Genomic DNA, 27,085 nt, shown 5'->3' with positions numbered 1-27,085 from the left:
GAGAAGAAACTGATGGTTGCTAGATGGGAAGGGTATGGGGATGGGGGAGAAGGTGAGGGGAATAGAAAGTACAAATTAGTAGCCACAATATTGCCACGGGGATATGAAATACAGTTTGGGGAATATAATCAATAATGTTGTAAAGATTTTGTAGGTGTCAGATAGGCACACGTCTTATTAGGGAGATCACTTCAGGGATGGCATAGATACCTGACCACTGCACTGTACACCTGAAGCTGATGCTGAATGATAGTGAATGTTAACTATAAATATAAATATAAATAGTCACGGGATGTGGAGTACAGCATAGGTAATAGAGTCAATGGAATTGTAACAGCTACATACAATGTCAGAGGGGTAGTAGATTGGGGAATGGGGGGGTCAACACTTTGTGAGGAGTGTAAATGTCTAACTAGTACATTGTTTTGTACACCTGAAACTAATAAAAACAAAAACTAATGAAAAGACCTTTAATGACTTGCCTATACACTTTTAAAGCAAGATAAAGAAGCCAGTGCTGTCCCCTTTGGTTGTATTTACCTTGAGGTACACAATCAGATGCAAGCCTCTGTGCCTACAGGTGAGCTGAAGTATTGCCATTTCTACATCTCTCAGCCACTGGCAGCCTACCAGGCTTACCAAAATTGGTCCAATAAAAAGAAATTCAACAAACTCTAGGCCAATACTACAATAAAAGTACAGAACTAAGAAATACAGTAGAAATAAATGATTTTTTTCCTTTGAGGAAGCCTACCCTGATAGCTATTAATTTTCAACATCCAACTGAGGCTTGCTTTCTACTCCATCTTGTGTGTGAATTTAACCATGTTCAATTCCCAAGACTGTCACTTCCCACTCTTATTAAGTAGTTCACACCCATGGTCACATCCTTCACTTTATTAACTGGAAACCTTCTACCACTGAAATTCTAACAGTCCAATATATCAGTCAACCCATCTAGCAATTACAGTCATGGGTTGCTTGACAACAGGGATTTGTTCTGGGAAATGTGTCATTAGGTTTCATCATTGTGTGGACATCACAGAGTGCACTTACACACACCTAGATGGTACAGCCCACTGCACGCCCAGGCATATGGGATAGACTACTGCTCCTGGGCTACAAGCCTGTACAGCATGGTACTGTACAAAACAATATGAGATTAAAGCCAGCACAAGAGATAAAAAATGATGCAATCAAGAGATGCGGTAAATAGGAGGTGTACGAGGCTGCTGCAGGCTGACACAGCATACTGTTTTACAGTGAACTGTTTTTTGCAAGTAGAAAGAGTACACTCTAAAAAATGATGAAAAGTATAGTAAGTATATAAACCAGTACCAGTCATTTATTACCATTATCAAGTATTATGTACTGTACCTAATTGTATGCACTATACTTTTATACAACTGGTAGCACAGTAGGTTTACACCAGCATCACCACAAACTCCAGAGTACCATGTTTTGCTAAGATGTTAATGATGGCGATGACGTCACCAGACGATAGGAATTTTTCAGCTTTATTATAATCTCATAGGACCACCATCGTATACGCAGTCCATTGTTGACCAAAATGTCATTATGTGGCGCATGACTCTATTTCAGTTCTCTCGATTTTACTCCCTAAATATCTTCCCTTCAAAGACACCGCAACTTTTAATCCCTCAAACATACACTTTTCCGTTTACCAACCCCTTCTAGGCTTACTCAATTTCCGATGGTCTACCATTTTTATTAAGAATTTGCCTTCTCTCTCTCTATTTTTGTAATTGTGGTAAAATATACATAACATGAAATGTACCATTTTAGCCATTTGTAAGTGCACAATTCAATGGCATGCAGTACATTTCACAATGCTATGTAACTATTACTACTGTTTCCAGATACTTGGGTTGTTTCCACCTTCTCGCTATTGTGAACAATGACACTGTAAACATTGCTGTACAGTATCTGTTCCCAATTCCTTTGGGTATGAACACGGTTAGAATTTCTCGGTTATATGGTAATTCTGTTTAGTTTTTGTGGAACTGCCAAACTGTTTTTCATAGCAGCTAGACCATTTTACATTCTGACAACCAAAATATGAAAGTTCTAGTTTTTCCACACCCTCACCAACATTAATTTCCGTTTTGTAAGTTATAGCAATCCTAGTGGGTGTGAAGTGGTTTTTACCTCATTGTGGTTTTGATTTGTTATTCCCCAAAGACTAATGATAGTGAGCATTTTTCATATGTTTATAGATTGTTTGTATATTATCAAGTCCTTTGTCCATGTAGGAATTGGGTTATTTGGGCTTTTTGTTGAGTTGTAGTTCTTTGTATATTGTGGATATTAACTCTTTATCAAATACATGATTTGCAAATATTTTTTTCCCATTTTATGAGGTTTTTTTTACTCTTAATTGTCTTTTTTGTTTTTCATCTTTATTAATGGGAATCACATCATTCACCTACATCATAAACATGTCACTTCCTTTTGCTTTAGTGATCCAGTCACCACTGTGATTAATACAAATCAGAGAAGCGAATTTCCTATTGTTTTAGTCCTCAATCTTAGATGCAATTACAAACCAAACATTCTAAGAACACACCTTCCATAATACATGTTGCAGTCAGTTTTTAGAAATCTAACTGCAGATGTGAGATATCAATGACTGTAAATTTTCTCAGACATTTTTAATATGCAAATTGCACACTATCTCAAAATAATTCCAACATGGTTTTATTTCTTATTATTTATGATTAAATTTAGGGCAATTTTTCTACTTTGGAAAGTTCTAATGATTAAGAAAAGTAGAGAAAAAATAGTCATCATTAATACATGAAACTATCTTAATAGTATTCTTTAATGTACAAAAGTTTTTAATTTTGATGAAATCCAATTTATCTATTTTCTTTTGTAAGCTGTGCTTTTGAGCCATTTTAAAAATCACTGCTAAATCCATGGTCATGAAGACTTTCTTCTGTTTTCTTTTAAGTGTTTAATAGTTTTACTTTTAAATTTAGTCTGACTCATTATGTGAGGTAATTTTTGTATATTGTGGAAAGTAAGGGTCCAACTTCATTTCTTTGCATGTGGATATCCAGTTTTCTCGCATCATTTGTTGAAAAAACTGTTCTTTCCCTAATGCCTGGTCCCCGCACCTTTACCTAAAATTAGTTGACCATTGTATTAGTTTGCTTGGGTGACCATAACAAAGTATCACAAACTGAGTGGCTTAAAACAATAGCAATTTGTCTCACACAGTTCTGGAGGCTAAAAGCCAAGGTGTTGACAAGACCATACCATACTCCCTCTGAAACCTGTAAAGGAATCCTTCCTTGCCTCTGCCTAATTTCCGGTGGTTTGCAGCAAACTTTGGCATTCCTTGGCTTATAGATGCATCACTCCAATACTTCGTCACATGGCATTCTTTTTGCATCTGTATTCACATGGTTGTCTTCGCATGAGAACACCAATCACACTGGATTAGGAAGCCACCCTACAACATTATGAGTCACCTTAACTAATTACATCTGCAATGACCCTATTTCCAAAGGTCATGTTTTGAGGTATTGCATTTTCGTATTGGGTTAATTCCCTTAAATCTCCCTTACTCCTAAATTTGAGATTATTGAGTCAAAGACAGTTTCCCAGCTCCTCAACTGGCAAAACCAGTTGATGTTATTATCAATAACAGTATTTGATGTTACTATCAATGCTGCATATTGCTTATTTGAATACTTCTAATGTCACACAATTAAATGCCTTCTCAGCTCGGGCACACATACAGTCGGTGCATGGGGCAGTGTCAGGGGCATCAGTTTTACTTGATAAGTATTTGGAGATAGTAATTGTATAGAAAAACAAACATGAATATATTACAGAATATGACAGCAGTGCATGAATGAAACACTTTTGCCATAATCTCACACACACTGACTTTTTGCTAGTTTAATACATAAAAATGCACCTTGCTTTAATAATGTGTGAGGCTGAATGCTGAGAGGTGCTGTTTCTCGGAAAGACATAGCAGTTAAGGGAGTGGAAAGTGGTTGTAAGGAAAAGTCATGAATCTTGAATGGGACAATTTTAAATTATGCTGTTTATAATGTGTAATTTGTTTTACCTTAATGTCTAATTTTAGTTTTTAATAGGTCAATGTACAAACATTCCTTAAATCACGACTAATTCCTTAAGTCAGCCAGTGAGATATTTAAAACTTCTATTCCTTTGAAAATTAATGAGGTACTTCTAGACATCTGATTTTTGCATTCCTCAAAAATGGCTGATTTTTCCTGGTGAGGGCTGGACTGTCATTTTGTGCCTTTTCCAAGCTATGTTTTTGCAAAGTGTGTATTCCTTGTTGTGTGGTCACTGAAGTTTCTGAAACTTCTGTCGTCTCTGTGATCAGCTAGCAACCTGACAGATTTTCTGTGTGTGTGGGGGTGTGTTTGTGTGTGTTTTGTTTTTCAATTGCAGTTGACATTCAATATATTAGTTTCAGGTGTACAGTATAGTGATTAGACATTTACATAACTTACGAAGTGATCTCCCCAGTAAGTCTAGTATCCGTCTCACACCATACATAGTTATTACAATATTATTGACTATATTCTCTATGCTGTACTTTACATCCCCGCGACTATTTTGTAACTATCAGTTTATACTTCTTAATCCTTTCACCCTTTTCACTCAGCCCCCCAAACCTCCTTCCCATATGGCAATCTTCAGTGTGTTCTCTGTATCTAGGATTCTGTTTCTGTTTCATTTGTTTATTTTGTTCTTCAGATTCCACATATAAGTGAGATCATATGGTATTTGTCTTTCTCTGACTTATTCCAGGTGGCATAATACCCTCTAGGTCCATCCATGTTGTCATAAATGTAAGATTTCCTTCTTTTTATGGCTGAGTAATGTTCCATTGTACATATATACCACCTCATCATTATCCATTCAACTATCAATACACACAGGTTGCTTTCATATCTTGGCTATTGTAAATAATGTTTCGTTGAACACGGAGATGTGTATTTTTTCAAATCAGCATTTTGGATTTCTTCAGATAAATATCCAGAAGTGGAACTGCTGGGTCATAAGGTAGTTCTATTTTTAATTTTTTGAGGAAACTCCATACTGTTTTCCATAGTGGCTACACCAATTTGCAATCTCACCAACAGTGCACAAGGATTGGTGCACAAGGGTTTTCTCTACATCTTTGCCAACACTTGTTGTTTGTTGATTTATTGATGATAGCCATTCTCACAGGTGTGAGGTGATACCTCATTGTGGTTTTTATATGAATTTCTCTGACGATTAGGGGTATTGAGCATCATTTCATGTCTATTGGCCATCTGTGTGTCCTCTTTGGAGAAATGTCTATTCAGGTCCTCTGCCAGCTTTTAATCATGTTGTTTATTTTTTGGTGTTGAGTTGTATGACTTTTTTATATATTTTAGATATTAATCCATTATTGGATGTGTCATTAGTGATATCTTCTCCCAATCAGTAGGTTGTATTTTTGTTTTGTTAATGGTTTCCTTCTCTTTTTAGTTTGATGTAGTCCCATTTGTTTATTTTTTCATTTGTTTCCCTTGCCTCAGGGGAGGGAAACAAATGAAAAAAATTAAAAATGGGAATATATATATATATATATATATATATATATATATATATATATATATATATGAGCAATGTCAGAGAGTTTACTGCCAGTGTTTTCTTCTACAAGATTTATGGTTTTGGGTCTTATACAGTGGTCTAATTTAATTATTTTGCATGTATCTGTTCAGCTTTCCCAACACCATTTATTGAAGAGACTGTCTTTACTCCACTGTATATTCTTGCCTCCTTTGTCATACACTAATTGACCATATAGCTGTGGGTTTATTTCTGGCCTCTCTATTCTATTCCATTGAACTATGTGTCTGTTTTTATGCCAAAAATACTATGCTATTTTGATTACTACATAGCCTTGTAGTGTAATTTTTTAAATTAGTTTCAGGTGTACAAAGCAACATAATAGTTAGACACTTACAACCCTCACAAAGTGTATAATTTCATATCAGGTAGCGTGACTCCTCCAGCTTTGTTCTTCTTTTTCAAGATTGCTGTGGCTATTCAAGGTCTTTTATAGTTCTATATAAATTTTAGGATTATTTGTTCTAGTTCTGTGAAAAGTGCCATTGGTATTTTGATAGGGATTGCACCAAATCTGTAGATTGCTTTGGGTAGTGTGGACATGTTAGCAATGTTGATTCTCCCTACCCATTTATTTGTTTCTCCTTCAGTTTCTTTCTTCAACATCTTATAATTTTCCAAGTACAGGTCTTTTACCTCGTTGGCTAAATTTATTCTTAGTTACTTATTTTGATGCAATTGATAATGGGATTTTTTTCTTAATTTCTCTTTCTGATAGTTCATTATTGGTGTATAAAAATGCATCCGATTTCTGAATATTAATTTTGTATCCAGCTACTTTACTGAATTCATTTATCAGTTCTTATAGTTTTTTGGTGGACTCTTTAGGGTTCTGTACATACAGCATCATGTCATCCCTTAATAATGGCACTTTTGCGTATAGTGCTGCAACAAACATCGGGGTGCACAAGTTTTTTGAATTAGAGTTTTGGATTTCTCTGGATAGATACCTAAGAGTGGAATTGCTGCGTCACAAGGTAGTTCCATTTTCAGTTTTTTGAGATACCTCCATACTGTTTTCCATAGTGGCTGCACCAATCTGCAATCCCACCAACAGTGTACGAGGGTTCCCTTTTCTCCACCTCCTCGCCAGCACTTGTTGTTTGTTGATTTACTGATGATAGCCATTTTGACTGGGGTGAGGTGGTATCTCATTGTGGTTTTTATTTGCATTTCTCTAATGGTTAGTGAGGTTGAGCATTTTTTCATATGTCTGTTTGCCATCTGTATGTCCTCTTTAGAAAAATGTCTCTTCATGTCCTCTGCCCATTTTTTAATTGGGTTGTTTGTTTTTTCGGAGTTGAGTTTTTTTATAAATTTTGGATATTAACCCCTTATCAGATATATCATTGGCAAATATCTTCTCTCATTCAATAGGAGTTTTATTGATGGTTTTCTTTGCTGTGAAAAAACTTTTTAGTTTGATGTAATCCCACATGTTTATTTTTTCTCTTACTTCCCTTGACCAAGGGGATATATCAGTAAAAATCTTACTCTGGGTAATGTCTGTAAAGTTTCTTCCTATATTTTCACATACAGTGGAGTATTACGCAGCCATAAAGAATGAAATCTTACCATTTACAACAATATGGATGGATCTAGAGAACATTATGCTAAGTGAAATAAGTCAGACAGAGAAAGACAAACACCATATGATCTCACTTATATTTGGACTCTAAAGAAAAGAATAAATGAATGAACTAATCAGAAACAGTCTCAGAGACATAGAGGAAAAACTGAGGGTTGCTAGATGGGAGGGACGGTGGGGATAAGGGGGAAAGTGAGGGGATTAGAAAGCACAGTCAGTAACTAACCATTGCGATGGGGATATGAAAGTCAATTTGGGGAATGTAATCAGTAATGTAAAGATTTTGTAGGGTATCCGATGGACACTTGTCCCATTAGAGAGGCCACCTCAGAGATGATGTAGATGCCTGATCACTGCACTGTATACCTGAAGCTGAAGCTGAACAATAATGAATGTCAACATATATATATATATATATATATATATATATATACACACACACACACACACACACACACACACACACACACACACACACACAAGAACTGGAGTTTAGCATTTGGAATAGAGACAGTGGAAATGTAATGGCTGTATGCGATGTCAGAGGGGGAAAGGGGGTTATCAATGTGTGAGGGATATAAATGATAAATGTCTATTACATTGTTTTGTACACATGAAACTAATAAAAAAAAATAATAATGGCAGTTTTACTTCTTCCTTTCCAATTTGGATGCCTTTTATTTATTTTTCTTGTCTGATTGCTGTGACTAGGACTTCCAATACTATGTTGAATAGAAGTGGTCTTGTTCCTGACTTTAAGGAAAATGCTTTTAGATTGTTACTGTTGAATATAATGCATTTGCCATATGTGGCCTTCATTAAGTTGAGGTATGTTCACTCTATTCCCATTTTGGGGAGAGTTGTTATCATAAATGGTGCTGGATTTTATGAAATGTTTTTTCTGCATCTATTGATATGACACAATTTTTATCATCCATTTTGTGTATCACGTGACTTGATTTGCAAATATTAAACCAAACTTGCATCCAAGGAATAAAACCCATTTGATCGTGGTGTACGATCTTTTTAATGTATTACTGAATTCAGTTTGCTAATATTTTGTTCAGGATTTTTGCATCTATGTTCATCAGGGATATCAGCCTATATTTTCCTTTCTTCCTTCTTTTTTTTTTTTTTGAGTGTACTTTGAATTGGTAATGATCATCCTGTAAAATGAGCTTGGAAGCCTTTCCTCCTCTTGAACTTTTTTGGAATAGTCTGCAAAGGATAGGTGTGAATTCTTCTTTGAATGTTTGGTAAAATTCACCATGAAGCCATCTGGTCCAGGCTTTTGTTTGTTGGGAGTTCTTTAATTACAGACTTGATTTCATTTGTAGTAATCAGTTGGTTTAAATTTTCTGTTTCTTCTTGATTCAGTCTTGAAAGACTGTATGTTTCTAGGAATTTATTCATTTCTTCCACATTGTCCAATTTGTTGGCACATAATTATTTGTAATATTGTCTTATAATCCTTAGTATTCCTCTTTCATTTCTGATTTTATTCATTTGTGTCCTCTCTTTTATTTTCTTGATGAGTCCGGTTAAAGGTTTATCAAATTTGTTTATCTTTTCAGAGAACCAGCTCTTGGCTATGCATTCTTTTTTTTTTTTTTTTTTTAGACTCTATTTCATTTATTTACACTCGAATCTTTATTATTTCATTCCTGCTACTCACTTTGAGCTGTGTTTGTTCTTCTTTTTCTAAATTCCTTAGATGTAAGTTTACAGTATTTATTTCAGATTTTTCTTATTTCTTGAGGTAGTTGTGTGTTGCTATGTGTTTTCCTCTTAAAACTGCACTGAGTATGTTCCACAGATTTTTGCATTGTTGTGTTTTCATTTTCATTTGTCTGAAGTTATCTTTTGATTTCTTCCTTGATCTCATTGTTAACCCATTCATTGTGTAGTAGCATTTTATTTGGCCTCCATGTGTTTGTGTGTTTTTCAGTTTTCTTCTTGTGGTTGATTTCTAGTTTCATACCATTAAGATTGGAGAAGATGCTTGGTATTATTTCCATCTTCTTAAATTTATCAAGGCTTTTTTTGTGGTCTAACATGTGGTCTACCCTGAAAATTTTTTGATGGGTGCTTGAAAAGAGTGTATATTCTGCTACTTTGGGGTGAAATGCCCTAAAAATATCAATTAAATCCATCTGGTCTAATGTGCCATTTAAGGCCACTTTTTCCTTATTGATTTTCTATCTGGATGATCTATCCACTGATGTCAATGGGGTACTAAAGTCTCCTACTATGACTGGGTTACTATACATCTCTCCCTTTATGTCCATCAATATTTGCTTTATATATTTTGGTGCTCCTCCATTGGCTGTGTAAATATTTATAAGTTGTATCCTTTTGTTGAATTGATCCCTTTATCATTATTAAATGCCCTTCTTTGTTTCTTGTTATAGACTTTGTTTTAAAGTCTATTTTGTCTCATATAAATATTGCTACTCCATTTGCATAAAATATACTTTTTCCATTCCTTTACTTTCAATCTGTGTGTTTCTTTCAATCTGGAGTATGTCTTGGTAGACTGCATATGCATGGGTCTTTTTTTCTTATCCATTCAGCTACCAAATGTCTTTTGATTGGAGCATTTAATCCATTTACATTTAAAATGATTATTGATAGGCATGTAGTTATTGCCTTTTTATTATCCTATTTGTCTTTTTTCCCCCTTCTTATTTGTAAAGAAGTCCCTCTAATATTTCTTGTTTGGTGGTAATAAACTCCTTTAGCTTTTTGTTATCTGGGAAACTATTTGTCCTTCGATTCTAAATGATAGTTTTGCTGGGTAGAGTAATCTTGGTTGTAGTCTTTGCTTTTTATCACTTTGAGTATTTCCTGCCACTCTCTCTGGCCTGCAGTTTCTGTTGAGAAATCAGCTGATAGTCTTATGGGAACTCCCTTGTAGTTAACTAACTGCTTTTCTCTTGCTGCTTTTAAGATTCTCTCTTTGTCTTTAAGCTTTGGCATTTTGATTATGATGTTTCTTGGTATGGGCCTCTCCTGACAAAGATTTTGTTAAATGTCTGGCTCCAAAACAACCCAGAAAGGTAATGGCTCTTTAAATCTTCCAACAGATGTTGTCTAGGAAGGCACTGCAGCTAAGAATGCCCAGAGAACCGGACCTTAGGTAAGTATCTGTACCAGTCCTGCAGGGCACTGTCAAATCCACCAAAGTATATAAGCCAAAATTTTGTAGGACAAGGTCCCCACTGCCTTCCCTGGCACCAGCCACTTGCTCCAGGAAAGTGGGCTGCTTTCCCCACATCCACAGCAGAGCCTGGGAATGGAGGACGGTGGCTGGTTTGCACATGCCCTCTCTTAATTAAGAATAGAAGCCTCTACCTTCATCCAGCACTTTCTTGCTTGTTATAAGGGCTAATTAGTTTCTAGAGTTCTTAAATAGTTTATTCCATTCTCTCTTTCCAACTCAATGGTTGTTTTTGTGGAGGGACCAACCCTACAGCTTCCTACTCCACTATTTTGCATGATGTTACTCTCTACCCCTTGACTTTTTAGTTAACTATCTACCTTTTCAACCTGGGATCAATCTAACTTTCTTCTGTCTCCACTTTCAATGCCAGAACCCTTGAGAAAGGTTGGGAAAAGTCACGTAGCCTTGTGAATTTGTACGAATCTGTATCTATGGAACACAACCATGTCCAGGCTCTCAAAGTCACTTAAAATGATAAAAGTCTCTCTCTTGTCCTTCATTAGTTTCCTCTCCATTCCCCACAAATGGCACATCCAAATTTTCACCACATTTCTCAAACCCTATGGCACCATTGGCCTCCTATTTCTCAAAGGAAGTAAGATGCAAGGAATGACCTTTCTCAACTTCCCACTCCTCCACCAGCTACAACCTACAGCCATCATGCATTTCTGTCTTGCTTCAGAGGAAAAGCTTTCCCTCTCCAAGTCTAAAGTTGGCATCTCTACCAGTACTCTCTATATCCATGACTTCCTATCTCTTTCATCATTTCATTTAATCAAATATCCCTTCTCTAAACATACTTAATCTCCCCATCTTTGAAGCAGAACCAAAAACATCTCTCTTGATGCCCCTCACCTAGCCAAGCTCCCTCAATGTTTCCTCATCACCCCCCAGGACCTCAACCAAATATAATTCAAATGCAATTTAGATTCCCAATCATTCATGAAAATTATATTCACTATGATCATCAATGTTTCCAGATTTATAGGATCCTTTTCAATTTGACTTGAGCTTTCTACAATAGTGGCTCCAGACAGTCATTTCCTTTGTCCTAAAACTGTCACTTTCCTAAGCTGCCATAATGTCACTGTACTGTTTCTCCTCCTACCTCTCTAAGTACATCTTAGTTTCCTTTGCAGATTTTTCCTCCTTTGACTGCCAGTTAAATGCTGATGTTTGCCAGAGGTTGCATCCTTGGTCATCATCTCTTTTTAACTAGCTGCTCTCTCTGAAAAATCTACCCCACACTCATGAACGTAATCATCATGGAACCACTCACCAATCTACATCTCTAGGACCAATCTCTCACTTAAGTTCTATCCCCTCATAAATGGACTGCCCCACGTCATCTCAAAATGCAACATCTTCATCCAAAACCTGTAGCTCCTCTTCTTCTAGTGTGCCACAGCTGAATTAATAATATCCTTCAGCTGCTTTGGCCAAAAACTTGGGAGCTTGGGGTTATTAACATCCCTGAAGATTATGGGGACTGAGAAACAAAATGAGCAAAAAAATACATCATTTCATATGATTATGCTATGAAAAGGAATAGAGTGGCTGGGGGTGGGGTGTCTTTTTAGACATAAGATGAGAGACCTGAATAAGCAATAGCCTTCAAAGAGACTTCCCAGTCTTAGTCTCATTCCCCTCAAATCCACTATCTAGAATTCCTGCTTCAAGAATATTCTTTGTAAAATTTAAATTTGGTCACATTACTCTTCTGCTTAACAGATTTTGATAGTTTCCCACTGCTTATGAGAGGCAAACTCCTTACTACAACAAATAACCTTTCCTAGTCTGGGACCCTGCCTTCCTCTCCAGGTTCATCTCAGTCACTCAAAGATTTCAGTGCCTACTATGTTCCAGGTATTGTTATAGGTTTAAAGGACCCAGTGTGAACAGGGCAGACAAAAATCCCAACACTCATGGAAGTTCTTACTTCTATGGGAGAGGTTTAATAAATAAATATGCAAATAAGTACATAAAAATTTTCAATAATGGTAAGTGACATGAAGAAAATAAAATGGAAAAGAAAGGAATGGAGGATTTTAATAACAGCAACAGTCTTTTTGCTATTATTTTATGTACGTCAAGTCTAGATAACATCCACGGAACATATTTTAGTAAGCCAAAAGGTAGGTCTACCTTCATCCCTCTTAACAAAGCAAAACTGTTCTTAATTCACAAATTTAAAATTCCCCAAACAGATTTCACAGCAGTATATTCACTGTGATATGAACCCAGCAATAGAGTGCTTATTACACAATGTACTCACTTGTTCCACGTAATAAAAGTTGCTCTCTGTGTAGAAATGCCAAGACCAATGATTTGATTCATCTCTATTCCTGCAGCTAAAAATATAGACAAAACACATGTTTAAAAGCCAGTGAAGTTTTTCTTTATAATTTTATAGCACGGAAAAGAAATCACTGAGTATAATCTTTAGAAAATTATCTGGGTTTAGCATTTTAATAACACAATTTGAGCTAATAAAAAAAAACATTATTAAGATGATTTTGTAGTTGTTGTTTTTTTACTTAAAAGGGATAAAAGGTCATATTCTCATAATTTAAAAAATTTTTTTTTGCTTTAAATGTTATAAAAAAAAACACTACTTAAAGTCAGTCAGATTGTATTTTCTTCTTGATAATATTATACTACAAGATAGGATCTTAATTTAAGAAATGATCAACCACAATAGAAGCCGGTAGATGGCAATAAAGAAAAATCCCTCGGGAAAGTAACATAATTATTGAAGCTCAGATCTATTTTCCACACAAACAGATGCTAGGAGGCAAATAAAAAGATAGTTTTTTTAAATCCAAATTTCTTAAATTATAGCAACTGAGTGATTTCTGTGACATTATTTTTAAAAAGCACTTTATCCCTCTGGGCAAATTAGGGACTTTAAATATGAGCACTGAGGAAGACAAATCACCCCTATTCTGTACTCCTTCCAAAAATACTTCACTTGAATCTAATCATGTGGAAATAATCAGACAACCTCAAAATGCAGGAACGTCTACTAAATTGGTCTGCAATTTAGAAAGCTGTCAATGTCACGAAGAACATGCTGTCGTTGAAAGACTCTGCAGACACTGCTAAATGCAATGCCTCATCTTTGGTTAGATTCTGGATTGAATAAAAAGTTATTAATGACTAAGATAGTAGGGGATATCTTCTAATACTTATAAGATAATAAGTATTAGAAAATATTACCATGTTAATGTTAAATTTCTTGTGTGATAATTGCATTGTGGTAATATAGGAGAATACTCTTTTTCTTTGGAAATACTGCTGAAGTATCTAGGGATAACAGATTATTATATCACAACCAATCCTCAAATGGATCAGCCAAAAGAAGTTTATAGAGGATCGTACAGTAAACATTGTAAAACAGGTCTGAATTTCAGAGAAAGGTATACAAGTGTTCAATGTACAATTCTTGCAGATTTTTGTATAGGTTTTCAAATATTTCAAACCAAAAAGGTGAGAAGGAGAAGCAATTCAACAGAAAAATGAAGTAAAAGACCATTTAGAATTTACATCTACAAGTCATCTTTCATTGTATTCTTAAAGAAGGTTGCATTGAAAATGTTCTCAAAGAGCTAAGATTTCAGACCACAGCTACATCAAGAGACCACACAGAAAAACACAAAACAAAAATTTATTTTACAATAAAGGTTACTCAATTGTAACTTCTGCCAACAGGAACTGTGTGTTGTAACTTTGTTTATAACCCGCTAGTATTTTGTACACAACAGGAAATCAAATAGTCACTAGCTACAACCTAGAATGAAGGAGGAAGGTGAGCCTTTGCACCGTGGCTGAAAAAAACTTAAACCAGAGGACAGAATTGCTGTTACCTCTCCTGGACAAAGTGGTTCATTGTAAATGGCAAATGTCCCCTAAAAAATACTGGGAAACTATTGTGAAAGAAAAATAGCAAAATGGAGTTGATATTGTCAAGAGAGCAATCTAAAATGGAGCCGGAAGGCCTCCAGGAAGCTGAGCTAACTCACTCCTTCCAAGTGAAACTGAACTTTTGAACTGGCCTAAACCAAATGGCTACATCCTGATATACACTTACTTCCTGGAACTGGCTCTGCATCACTGAACTCTCTGTTAAAAAATAAAATGTTGGGCCAGGCCTGTGACTCAGGTAGTTGGAGCGCTGTGCTCCTAAAGCTGAAGTCACTGGTTCTGCTCCCCACATGGGCCAGTGAGCTGCACCCTCTAAGCTAGTATTGTAAACAACGGCTCTCCCTGGAGCTGGGCTGCCGTGAGCGACCGACCGAATGGCGACCGACTGCATCAGCTGGGGGGAGCGCAAGGCTCATAATACCAGCATGGGCCAGGGCGCTGCGCCATGCACAACTAGATTGAAAACAATGACTTGACATGGAACTGATGGGTACCGGAAGAACACACTGTTCCCCAATATGCCCCAATAAAAATTTTTTAAAAAGTACACTTAGCAATAGACACAAGCAATCAGTCATGTATCTAGCATAGTATAAGTCTGCCTGACAGCACTTACCTCAGTTCTTTCAAAGCAACTTGTGTAACCTCTTTGGAAGGACCCCTTTTCTCTTTTTATAAACTCTGTCCCTTTCCCACTCAGAATACAGTTGGGGTTTCTAACCAAACCTATGTTTCTGAATTGCAATTCTTAAAAGACCCCCAAATAAAGCTTTTGTTTGCCTTCCCATTCTTGGTCAAAACGGATTGACACTGTGACCGCAATAAAATACAACATGTATAATTATAACTTAGGAAACCCACCAAATTCTATCAATGCCTGAGGAAAACTCTTGTTACAAACAAAATATACTTTACTATTTTTATCTTTGTAAATCCAATTACCTTTGACAGATTCTTTTATTACAGAAACAAATTGAAGCCAGAGAATATCAGGATCAATTTCAACCCAGCCAATTTGAGGATAAAGACTTTCTACCTATGGAAAAGAGAAGATTTAGTAAAAATAACATTAGATCAAACTAATGGTATGTGGATCTTAAGATTACTCATTAAAAGCATTAACAACATGATTCTATTTATTATCTAATTCGTTTTTATTGTTAAAATGGAAAAAAATACATATATGAAATAAAAAAAGGATATACCAAAATACCAGTATTTTCTTTAGTTCATGAGTTTACACAGACGATTTTAACTTTCTTTATTTAATCTTTATCTTTATTTCCCGAGTTTATCTTTATTTTCCAAGTTTTCTACAATGAAGATGTGTTCTTTTTGTAATAAGAAAAAAGTCAGACTTTTAAAATACAAACATTAACAAATAAAACAGCAAGTTCTGGTTCAGGCCACCCTGTCTCCCCCACTGAATGCAGATACAAAACCTGGACAGAATGCACGGGGCAGCTATTTGTGGACTCAAAAAGGTATATAAAGGCACACAGAGTGTGTTAGAAGAATTCAAGTACCACTGAGCTGGTGGTAAGATTCCCACTTTTCTTCTGGAATCCCCTGGACTGGACTCTAGGAAGCCTGAAAACCAGCAGTGGGTAGCAGGTTGCAGTGGAAACCCCAGGAGAAGCTCTCTTCTTCTGGCTAACACTCAGAGGGAATGGGAGAAATCTTCCACTTTTCTTTTCTTTTTTCTCCCTTGCTTCGATACTTTTGTACCCAGGCTATCTGGTAGTGGTGGCTGCAGCAGTAACCACAGCACCTAAAATACTGAGGGAGGCAAAACTTCCTCTCCAATCAGAGGATCTATGGGTCCAAGAGGATAAGGTGAACCCCCATCACTTTTTCCTCCCTCTGTGCTCCTCATACCTAGCCCAGTGTGGGCGTACAAAGTGCCCAGCAGAACAGGTAATGAAAGCTCCAGCTTCCTGGCAAGAGGACCAAGGAGTACTAGGAAGATCTCAGAGAGGTAGAGGCTTGAGAAAGCTACACTAGAAGGTTGTATACGAATCCCTAGACTCACCTAGAAGGTGCACATGTGTCAGTGTAACCTAAATAGCAGAGCACAGATGTAAAGAACAGAACTATGAGCGAGATCACAGCCCAGGTCCCAGACTGACCACTTGGTAGCACATACACAGTGCATATTTAAATAGTACTGCCAAGGTCTTGAAAACAGAACTGACATTGAAACCCAAGTCCACAGAAGGCTGGTCAGAATTTGTAGCCTGAACCCAACTGCATTAGTTGCCTGCTAAAAGAAAAATATCACCATTCATCAGAGGATTTACACAAGACCCAGAATCTTATACCATGATATTCAAAGTGTCCAGGACACAATCCAAAATTACAAAGTATATGAAGAACCAGAAAAATCTCAACTCATAGGGAAAAGATAATCAATAGACACCAATGCCAAGATGACACAGATACCTGACAAAGGTTTTAAAGCAACTATTATAAAAGTGCTTTAACTAGGGCGAATTCTTCTGAAACAAATGGAAAGATAGAAAGTCTCAGCAAAGATACAAAAAGGATGAAGAAAAACAAAATGAAATTTTTAGAATTAAAAAATACAAAAATTAGGGGAGTGGGAGAAATGGAGAGAGATGCTGGTCAAAGGGTACAAACTTTCAGTTATAAGATGAATAAATGTTGAAGACCTAACGTACAGCATGGTAAATATAGTAGTTAATAATGTATTGTACACTTGAAATTTGCTAAAAGAGTAATTCTCAAGTGTTCTGAACACACACACACACACACACACACACACACACAGTAATCTTATGAGGTGATAGGTATGTTAATCAGCTTGACTGTAGTAATCATTTCACAATGTATACGTATACTAAACATCATGTAGTACACCTTAAATATATACAACTTTTACTGGTCAATCAATTAAAAAATATATAACCATTAAAATAAAAAACAGGGGCCGGGCCGGTGGCTCAGGCGGTTGGAGCTCCGCGCTCCTAACTCCGAAGGCTGCCGGTTGGATTCCCACATGGGCCAGTGGGCTCTCAACCACAAGGTTGCCAGTTCGATTCCTCGAGTCCGGCAAGGGATGGTGGGCAGTGCCCCCTGCAACTAGAAACGGCAACTGGACCTGGAGCTGAACTGTGCCCTCCACAAGTAAGACTGAAAGGACATCAACTTGACTTGGAAAAATAAATCCTGGAAGTACACACTGTTCCCCAGTAAAATCCTGTTCCTCCTCCCCAATAAAATCTTTAAAAAAATAAAATAAATAAAACAAAAAATAAATAACATACTGCATGGGCTCAATAGAATGGAGACAGCAGGAGAATGTCAATAAACCTGAAGATACATCAATGGAGATTATCAAATCTGAACAACAGGGAGAAAAAATGTTGGAGAAAATGAATAAAGCCTGAGGGATCTGTGGAAAAAGAGCAAAAGATCTAATATTTATGTCATCAGAGTCCCCAAAGAAGAAAAGAAAGAATTCTATGCAGACAAAAATTACTTCACAATAGTAATAGTGCTAAAAATTTCCCAAGTTCAGTGAAAGTTTTAAAATCCATATATTCTAGAAAGTTAGAAAACTCCTAACAGGATAAGTCCAAAGCCTTACACATCCAGATTCAGCATAGTTAAAATGACGAAAACCAAAAACAAAGAAAAAAATTTGAAAGCAGCCACATTCAGTACCTATACAAACAATGATCTGAATGACGATTTGTCATCAGAACCACGAAGGCTAGGAGAAAGTAGCTCAACATTTTTAAAGTGACATTTTAAAAGAAGTGTCATCCACAATTTCTTATCAAAATCCCAGTAGGACTTTTCGTAGATATAGACATAATGATTCTAAAATTTACATGGAAAGTCAAAAGAACTGAAATAGCCAAACAAATGCTGAAAAGAATAAAATTGGAGGAATCAATTTCAATACTTACTATAAAGCTACAGTAATCAAAAAGTTATGATACTAGCATAAAAATAGACAAAAGGTCAATGGAACAAAATAGAATTTGGAAATAGACCTACAAAAATATGACTGATTGATTTTTGACAAACGTACAAGGCAATTCAATGGAGAAAAGATAGATTTTCAACAGAGTTGGAAAAATTTACATATTCATATGCAAAAAAAAAATAACTTTAACCTAAACCTCATAATTTATACAAAAATTAACTCAAAAGGGATCATAGCTCTAAATGTAAAAGTGTGACTTGGAGCTAGGTGAAGAGTTCTTAGACATGACACCAAAAGTATGATTCATAAAACGAAAAAATGATAAACTGGACTTCATCAAAATTAAAAACACCTGCTCTGCGAAAGATATTGTTAAGAAAATGAAAAGACTGGTTGAAAATATCTGCAAATCACACATCCAATACAGGAATTATATCCAGAACATATAAAGAAATCTCAAAACTCAATAATAAGAAAATGAACCTAATTATAAACGGGCAGAAACTTATGTAGTCACACAACAGCCTAGCCAGCTGTCCCCCCATGTCTTTCCTTAAGGAAAGAAGAGTCTGTGATACTGTGCCTTTCTGGGACTCTGCTCCATCCTTGTGTTTACACGTTATGTCTCTCTGTCTAGTCCCCAAAAGATGGTTTGCAGCCAAAGACGGTAAGATATCTTACAGGAGATACAACGTAAGCCAGGCAGAACCGAGTGGGGACCCCCAATGAGCTGCCTTAGAAAAATATGGGAAGGGGCTTGCTTCCCCTTCCCCCTGCCTAGGAAAAGCCATTGCCTGCTCTGGCTTTTCCCTGGCATCTGTTTGTGAGAGAAGTCATGAGGACAATAAAGATCAGTTCTCTCCACTTATCTCAACGGAACTGTTACAATATGAGACTTGACCCTGAGAGGGTACATACCTTAATTAAGACATCATGGGACCTTGTGCTTCGGTTATTTACAGACAAAGGGTGATTGGAATAAACATTTTTCTGCTATGATGTATGAGTCTCACAAACCGTGTAAGAAACAATGTTACTTTCTTGTATTTGTATACCTATCAATAAAAACCTCCAGTCGGCCTTATTCTGGACTCCAGTCCTCTGAGACTGAGAGACCCCTGGCCTTCGGAGAGATTTAACTACAAAAAAAAAAAAAAAAAAAAATGGGCAGAAAAGTTGAAGAGGCACTTCAACAAAAAAGATATATGGACAGCAAATATGCACATGGAAATATTCAACACCACAGCCATTAGGGAAATGCAAGTCAAAACCAAATGAGACACCACTACATGTATTAGAATGCATGAAATAAAAAAACACCAATAATATCAAGTGTTGGTGAAGAACAAATAGAACTCTTACACATTGCTGGTAGGAATGCAAAATGGTATAACTACTCTGGAAAAGTTTCGCAATTCATTGTTAAGTTAAACATTTACTCACCATATAATCCAACAATCTCATTCCTACGTATTTATCCCAAAGAAATAAAAACTTACATACACATTAAAAATCTACAAAAATGTTAATAGAAGCTCTATTAAAAATCACCAGAAACTAGAACTAACCCACATGTACCTCAACAGGTGAATGAATGTGGTATATCTATAATGGGTTACTACTCAGAAGTAAAACAAATGAACTACTGACACACACAAAAATACGGACAAATCTCAAAGGAATTATGCTGAAAAAAAACACAACAGTGTGCAAAGGCTATTTACTATATTGTTTCACTTAGATGACATTCTCAAAAAGAAAAAAAAAACTATAGTCATGGAAAAATAGATCAGTGGTTATCGGAGGTTAGATATAGGAGGAGGGTATAACTACAAAGGGCTAGCACAAGGGAGTGTTTTAGGTTATTCCTATACATGTGCTAAAACTCACAGAACGTATTAACCAAAGTCAATTTTATTGTATATTAATTTTAAAAATAAAATAAAAAGAACCTATGACTTCAGGCCAAAATGACAGCTTGAACATACATTTTATCTCTAATTCCCCTCAAGACTCAATTAAAATAGAACCATTAAGAAGACTTACACAGAAGGACAATGAGAAGAGAGAAAACAGGGTCAGACCAGGTTTTAACAAATGTTTTTAATATCAACAGTGAGTAGGTGGGTGGTACATGGCCAAGCACAGAGGAGAAAACTGATACCTCACTCCCTGCTCAGATTATACTACATCTCTGCTCAACCTCTGGCAGAGATTCTAGGGTAGAACCCTGAATATCACAGGTACCTCCACAGGCTGGGATGCCAGATAGGGCTGAACAAAGGACTAGTTCAAAGTCTTTACAAGCATACCCAATTCCCCTCCTCCAGACAGATTACTGCCCCTCGTGAACCAGGCAGAAGGTAAGAGGTTTACTCTCTGTGGGGATTGAACCAGAGAAGTTCTTTTCTTGCAAATATTGCCCAGAGATAGCTGAGTAGGGTTAGACATGCTACTGAAAATATGAACAGATAAGCAACCATAGATCATCATTTAAGGAAAATCTCTAACATGTAAGAAGAGTTCAAAATAAGAGTAAAAAGAAACTCTGCAGAAACAGTGATTATGTGGGGAGCATGAGGGTGATACGAGAAGAATCCACAGAGCTCATCAGAAATAAATAGATCTAACAAAATCTATTCCCCTTCTATGAAATGTCTCTGTTCTTTCTATGTAAGACTTTCATGACCACAGCCTGTAATGATTCAAATGCGATAAACACTTCCTCACTCCAAAAAACTCAGTATCAATATAATCGTTTCAAGTCTACAAACCTCCAGACTTGATGGTAGCACTCCAGGGTCACTTCCCTCAACTCCATCAACCTGGAGAGCTCACTGCCCCCAAACATGTCACAGTAGTAAAATCAAATCTGCTCCCTTACCGAAGGAAAACCATACCAAAATGAGGTCAAGAACATAATCAAAGCTAAGAAGAAAAATTGTTTTGTTGATTAAAAACAAAAGACAACAACATTTTTTCAAGATTGTACAGAGGATATTTAGAATTAGCGAATCCACTGTTTTCTTTGGAGTGGCCTTTCTGTCCTACTCTTTCAACCAAGATGTTATCTTCCATGGTTTCTTCAAAATGGCATGATGTTCTTCACAATAGAAGAACTTTTCCCAATTTTAAAAACTAAAATTATCAAATATTCACATGTAGCATTTTCAACTCTAAATAATATTTTAATATATAAAACCAGTATTTAAAAGTCCGTGGAAAGATTTTTTTAAATACAAATAATAGGAAAAGGCTAAAAGTATATCTCTGCTATTAAAAAATGAATGCCACAGAAATAAAATTGAAGTTTTCTGAGAGGCCTAGTACTAGCCTGCTGATTAAGCATTCAAGTTTAGGATTTCAATTTTAACTAAAAGACTAATATAGCCTATTTTGGTCTTGTTTCTAAAGGGTAATCTTTTCAGTTGTTCTTTCTCTTTCTTTTTTAAGCTATTTATTTAGCAATATCAATCAAATTCTATACTAAAAGGTTTGAGGTTTCTATTATAAAGTCTCTCCATCAAAATATTAGTAGAGGTACAATTTTTGATTGAGAAAACTACAAGTTCTGTGTAAAGGAATCCATAAAATCCCATGAAGCAAACTGAATTTCTTGTACTTTAATTAAATACAACCCAATTACTTATTTTATACCCATGATGTAATAAACCAGATACTAAGTAGAAATATAGGTTCTTTGGGTTATTTCCCAAAGAATGCAAACTATCTGAAGTAAAGGATCAGTTGTTTGTTTGTTTTTTCTAATTTCTTTTTTTTCAAGTTTCAGATATTTATTAATCAGTGTAAACCCCAACATAATACACCAACATGATTTCGTGCATTTGGAGGGAAAATATTTCCTGGCTAAGTGGAAAATTGTGTGAATGGCTTCTGAAAGACCTTCATTTTAAGCAGCTTTATAGTGAAACATTTTATTTGGAAATTTGGACCTTCTATCTTCAGTTTGCTGTAATCTACATTCATTGAATAGAACTTGTATTGATCACTGAGACCCAGTTTGTTCCAGGATTCTGGGTTATTCTTTCTGTCCCAACAGACATCTGGATTGAACAATGCCAGGGGTAAGACATACAGTACTGCTCCAGTACTTCCAGCTCCAATAAATACAAAGAAGGGGGGGGCGGCGGGTCAAACCTGGATGCTTCTTCTCTTGCCTGAGGATTTGGTACAGCATGGTTGCAGCAGTGGGCTCAAGTCCCTTAGCACAGAAAAACAAAACTGCAAGGCCCAGGACTAGGTAGTCTCTGCCTTTTTTCCCTGATTTCTAATTAATTGTGGACCAACAGTTCTTAAGACAGAATTTAAATGGGCAGTTAGTCAAGATGACAGAGTAGGTAAACATTGTACTCACCTCCTCCTACTACCACAAAAAAAGTTACAACTAAATTATAGAACCACCACCCTTAAGAATCACCTGAAGACTAGCTGATCAGAACTCCTATTAACTAAGGATACAAAGAAGAAGCTATGTCAAAACTGGTAGGAGGGACAGAGATTCAAAAGAAGGTGGTCCCACATACCTGTGTGGCCATTCAATATACAGAAGTACCCCCTGAGGAGCGATAGACCACAGCCTCACACCAGGCTCCCCAGTCCAAGGCATCTGCTGAGGAATCCCTATGACATCTGGCTGTGAAAATCAGCAGGTATTCCATCCAGCTGAGACGGAGGACTGCTGTAGATGCAGGTGTCTTCTTAAAGGGCCCAAGCACAGACTTACTCTTAAACAACTGCCCTAAACTCCAGTGAAGGGACAGCACAATGGTATAAAACTAGAAATCAACAACAAGAAGAAAACTGAAAAACACACAAACACACATGGAGGCTAAATAACATGCTACTAAGCAGTGCATGGGTTAATAATAAGATCAAAGAAGAAATGAAAAGATAAATTCAGACAAATGAAAATGAAACTCAACAACGCAAAAATCTATGGAACACAACTAATGCAGTTTTAAGAGGGAAATTCATAGCAAAATACACCTACTTCAAGAAATAAGAAAAATCTCAAATAAACAATTTAAACTTACACCTAAAGGAACTAGAAAAAGAACAGAAAACAAAGCCCAAGTAAAAGGAAGGAAATAATAAAGATCAAAGCAGAAATAAACAAAATAAAGTAAAAAAATTCCAAAGATTAATGACCAAGAGCTGGTTCTTTGAAAAGATAAACAAAATTGATAAATCTTTAACCAGACTCAACAACCAAAAACAGAGAGACAGAGAGAGAGAGCGAACCGTAATAAGTAAAATCAGAAATGAAACAGAAGTGAAAACTAACACCACCTAAATATAAAGGATAATAAGAAAATACTATGAACAATTATATGCCAATAAATTGGACAACCTGGAAGAAATGGATAAATTCTTAGAAAAATAAAATCTTTCAAGACTGAATCAAGAAGAAACAGAATCTGAACAGACCAATAACCACTAATGAAATTGAATCAGTAATCAAAAAACTCCCAACAACAAAAGTCCTGGAGCGGATGGCTTCACAGGTGAATTGTACCAAACATTCAAAGAAGAATGAACACTTATCCTTTGCAAATTATTCCAAAAAATTCAAGAGAAGGGAAGGCTCCCAAGTTCATTTTACAACGCCAACATTACTCTGATTCCAAAACTAGACCAAACATTACAAAAAAAGAAAATTAGATGCCAATATCCCTGATGAACATAGATGCAAAAATCCTGAACAAAATATTAGCAAACCAAATTCAGCAATATATTAAAAAGATCATATACCATGATCAAGTGGGATTTATTCCTTGGATGCAAGTTTGGTTCAATATCCACAAATTAATTCATGTGATACACCACATAAACAAAATGGAGGATAAAAATCATATGATCATAACAATAGACACAGAAAAAGCATTTGACAAAATCTAGCACCAATTTATGGTAAAAACTCTCAGCAAAGTGGGAATAGAGGGAATATACCTCAACATAATAAAGGTCATACATGACAAACCCACAGCTAACATCATACTCAATGGTGAAAATATTATTTTATTTATATGTGGATTCTGAAAAACAAAACAAATGAACAAACTCATAGATACAGAGGACAAACTGTTGCCAGAAGGTTGCCAGAAGGGAGGGAGGTTGGGTGGCTGGGTGAAAAAGGTGAAGGGATTAAGAAATACAAATTGGCAGTTACAAAATAGTCACGGGGATGTAAAATAGAGCACAGGGAATATAGTCATAATATTGTAATAACTATATATAGTGCCAGGTGTATACTAGGCTTATAGGGGGGATCACTTCATAAGTTTTATAAATGTCTAACTACTATGCTGTACACCTGAAACAAATATTGAATGTCAATTGCAGTTGAAAAAAAAAAGTAAGACAATTAAAACAACCTTCTAGGAAAAAAATGATATACAAAATAAAATCCAAAATATTTTATTATTAAGGTCAATAAACATAAAAGTACTCTGCCAAATTGCTACACCAGTTTCTATTTCATATATTCCTTATCTCAACCTCAGCAGCCCAGGAACTACACTTTATGAAGTGTTGCTGTAAAATTCCTACTCTAGTTTGAGGGGCATTGGAATAAACTCCTTAATCTAAGATAGTGCTTCCTCCTTTGAGAGCAGGGACTTTTTGTATTTTTATTTAAACATTTTATTTATTTGTATTTGTATTTGTATTTTTTTATAAAATACTTTTTGTATTTTACTCACTTATCTTTCCAGATACCCTCCCCAGTTTAGAGTCTGAGCAAACCATCCTAGTTTCCTGCTACAGCAATCCTGATTCATCTTTAAGAGTCTTCATTTCTTAAAAACTAATGATTCGCCTCAGATAATATAGCAACTATGAAACCTTGTGTCTTCTAACAATTTGTCTCCCTTTGGTTCCAAATACTTCAATTCCTTTTTTATAAAATCACTGCTTAAAACAGAAGTACTTTGTGTTTAGAATGATAAGGGAGACTGTGAAAAGTATCATTGTGTTATGATAAAGACTCATAAAAAGATAAGAAGCACACAGATGCTGAGGGACAGTGTGGACCTTTCATTTGTCCCTTCAAGTTGGTGTAGACATGGGGCGTGTGGGTGGGTGGGCAGTGCTCCTGCACAGGGAGCCAGAGCAGGGACCAGGGAGCGGCTGTAGTCCCAGCTCACTGTCCTAGTCCCCAAACCAGAATGGAAATCCGGTATTTCCTCAAGAACAAATGCTCAAAGCAGTCATGTGGGTAGACTTGATCCTGGGCAACCTCCGTGGTTGAAACACACTTCTAGGCGGATTGGAAGAAATGGAGCAAACGGGGGAGTCCAGTACTGTGGGAATGGTCTACTGTCCTGACCCTGCTAACATCAAAAGATGCTGGTATTGGAAAAAAGAGTAAATGGAAACACCATATCCAATCAACATTTTTGGTACTCAGGAAATTGTGTAGAAATCTGCACTTCATTAAAATGGGAACGGGATAATATCAGTTGGTTGGCTGCTTTACTATTAACATGAATTTACTAATAACAACAATCTATGACTTGCTAGGTTCCTCAAAGGAGAAAAAGATTTTTACGAATTCTCAAAATTGGAAAGGAGCAAAGTAGTGGCACTACCGCCTTCAGAATTTGTCCAATGCCTCCACTCCATGGAAATCAGTTGCTCATGTGAGAAACCAGCAGTTGGAGAAGTAGTTTATAATGTTAATAACTGAAGAATGGACAATAAAGGTACATTCTGTCAAGATGTGAAAAATTAAAATGTAAATGAAGATAGGTTGGGTGTCTGTCAAGAAAGTGCAGGAAAACCAAGCAAGTCACAAAGCCCCCTTTGGCTGGATAACTGCAGCCCGCTCTGCTCGGCGAGTCGCCGCAGTCGCACCCACCTAAGGCCAGAGAGGCGAATCTCCAGGTGACAGGAACGGCAGCGAATGGCCCTGGCTCACAAACCGGGCCCCTCCTGTCCTCAGCCTGGGCAGGAAGGGCGCGTGGGTTCCAGCCCTGCCCAGGGCGGGAATGAGATTGGGCCAGTCCCGGCGCGCCGCTCAGGCCCCGGGGTGCTGCAGGTGGCCGCGACCAGGCCGGACGACACGGACCCGCCCGCTCCCCTTCCGCGACCCGATCCCGGGAATCTATGCGACCCCGACCCACGGCCCCGACGCCCGCTCCCTGTCACCTTCTGGGCGCTGGAGCCATGGATCCGCCCCGCGCGGTCATAGACGTGGCAGCGGATCACTGAGCTGCCCACGTCCAGCCCCAGCACGAAGCCTGGGCGCGAGGTCTCCGGGGCGCACTGCTCCGCGGGCCCCCGCTCCGGGACGGTGGGCAGCCCAGGCATTCCGCCCCGCAAGCCTCTTCTTCCCGCAGCCGCCTCTCCCGCCGGCGCGTTACAAACCCCAGCACTTCTGCGGCCAAGCGCGCCCCGCCGGGCCGCCGCCCCCGGCCCGCCCCCTCCGCCAGATCCGGGAGGCGGCCCCGCCCCTGCCCCGGGCCCCGCCCCGGCGCCGTGACGTCACGGCTGCGCAGTGAGCTTTTCGAGGCGCGTGCTCGGGTGGGGCGGCCGCGTGGGGCGCTTGGAGGTCGAACCCTGGGGTCCTGGCAGAGCGGCCCGGCCTGGTCCTCCAAGGGCTGCCCGCTTTTGGCGTTGACCTAACCCTTAGTTTTAATTATTTCCCTCATAAGCTCCCTGAAACAGTGCGTGCGTTTCTTTTAACCCTAGTTACATT

At 37.3% G+C, this 27,085-nt stretch overlaps 1 protein-coding gene and 1 pseudogene across 5 annotated transcripts in view; both read right to left on the bottom strand.

Moving 5' to 3' along the window:
• The window catches only part of GK5 (glycerol kinase 5), a 91,120-nt gene extending 64,306 nt beyond the window's left edge, over window positions 1-26,814 (bottom strand). Inside the window, exons 1-3 of one of the 5 annotated variants that reach the window (XM_088794455.1) lie at window positions 26,536-26,814; window positions 15,354-15,447; window positions 12,763-12,838 (exon numbers count right to left, since the gene is read on the bottom strand). In XM_088794455.1, coding sequence (XP_088650581.1) covers window positions 12,763-12,838; window positions 15,354-15,447; window positions 26,536-26,697 — 332 coding nt within the window. In that variant the 5' untranslated portion in view covers window positions 26,698-26,814. Of the gene's footprint in view, window positions 1-12,762; window positions 12,839-15,353; window positions 15,448-26,245; window positions 26,473-26,535 lie in introns of those variants that run through there. The other 4 variants (XM_019753590.3, XM_074334064.2, XM_019753592.3 and 1 more) reach the window with 4 other exon arrangements.
• Window positions 22,234-22,564, bottom strand: LOC141567159 (cytochrome c oxidase subunit FA4 pseudogene; annotated as a pseudogene).
• Window positions 26,815-27,085: the final 271 nt, after the last annotated feature.

The sequence above is a fragment of the Rhinolophus sinicus genome, chromosome 17 (assembly GCF_057876585.1).
Source record: "Rhinolophus sinicus isolate RSI-liver-muscle chromosome 17, RSI-T2T, whole genome shotgun sequence".
In the NCBI taxonomy this organism is placed as follows: Eukaryota; Metazoa; Chordata; class Mammalia; order Chiroptera; family Rhinolophidae; genus Rhinolophus; species Rhinolophus sinicus.
Note: the sequence above shows the minus strand (reverse complement) of the source record. Positions and strands in the feature narration are given on the sequence as shown.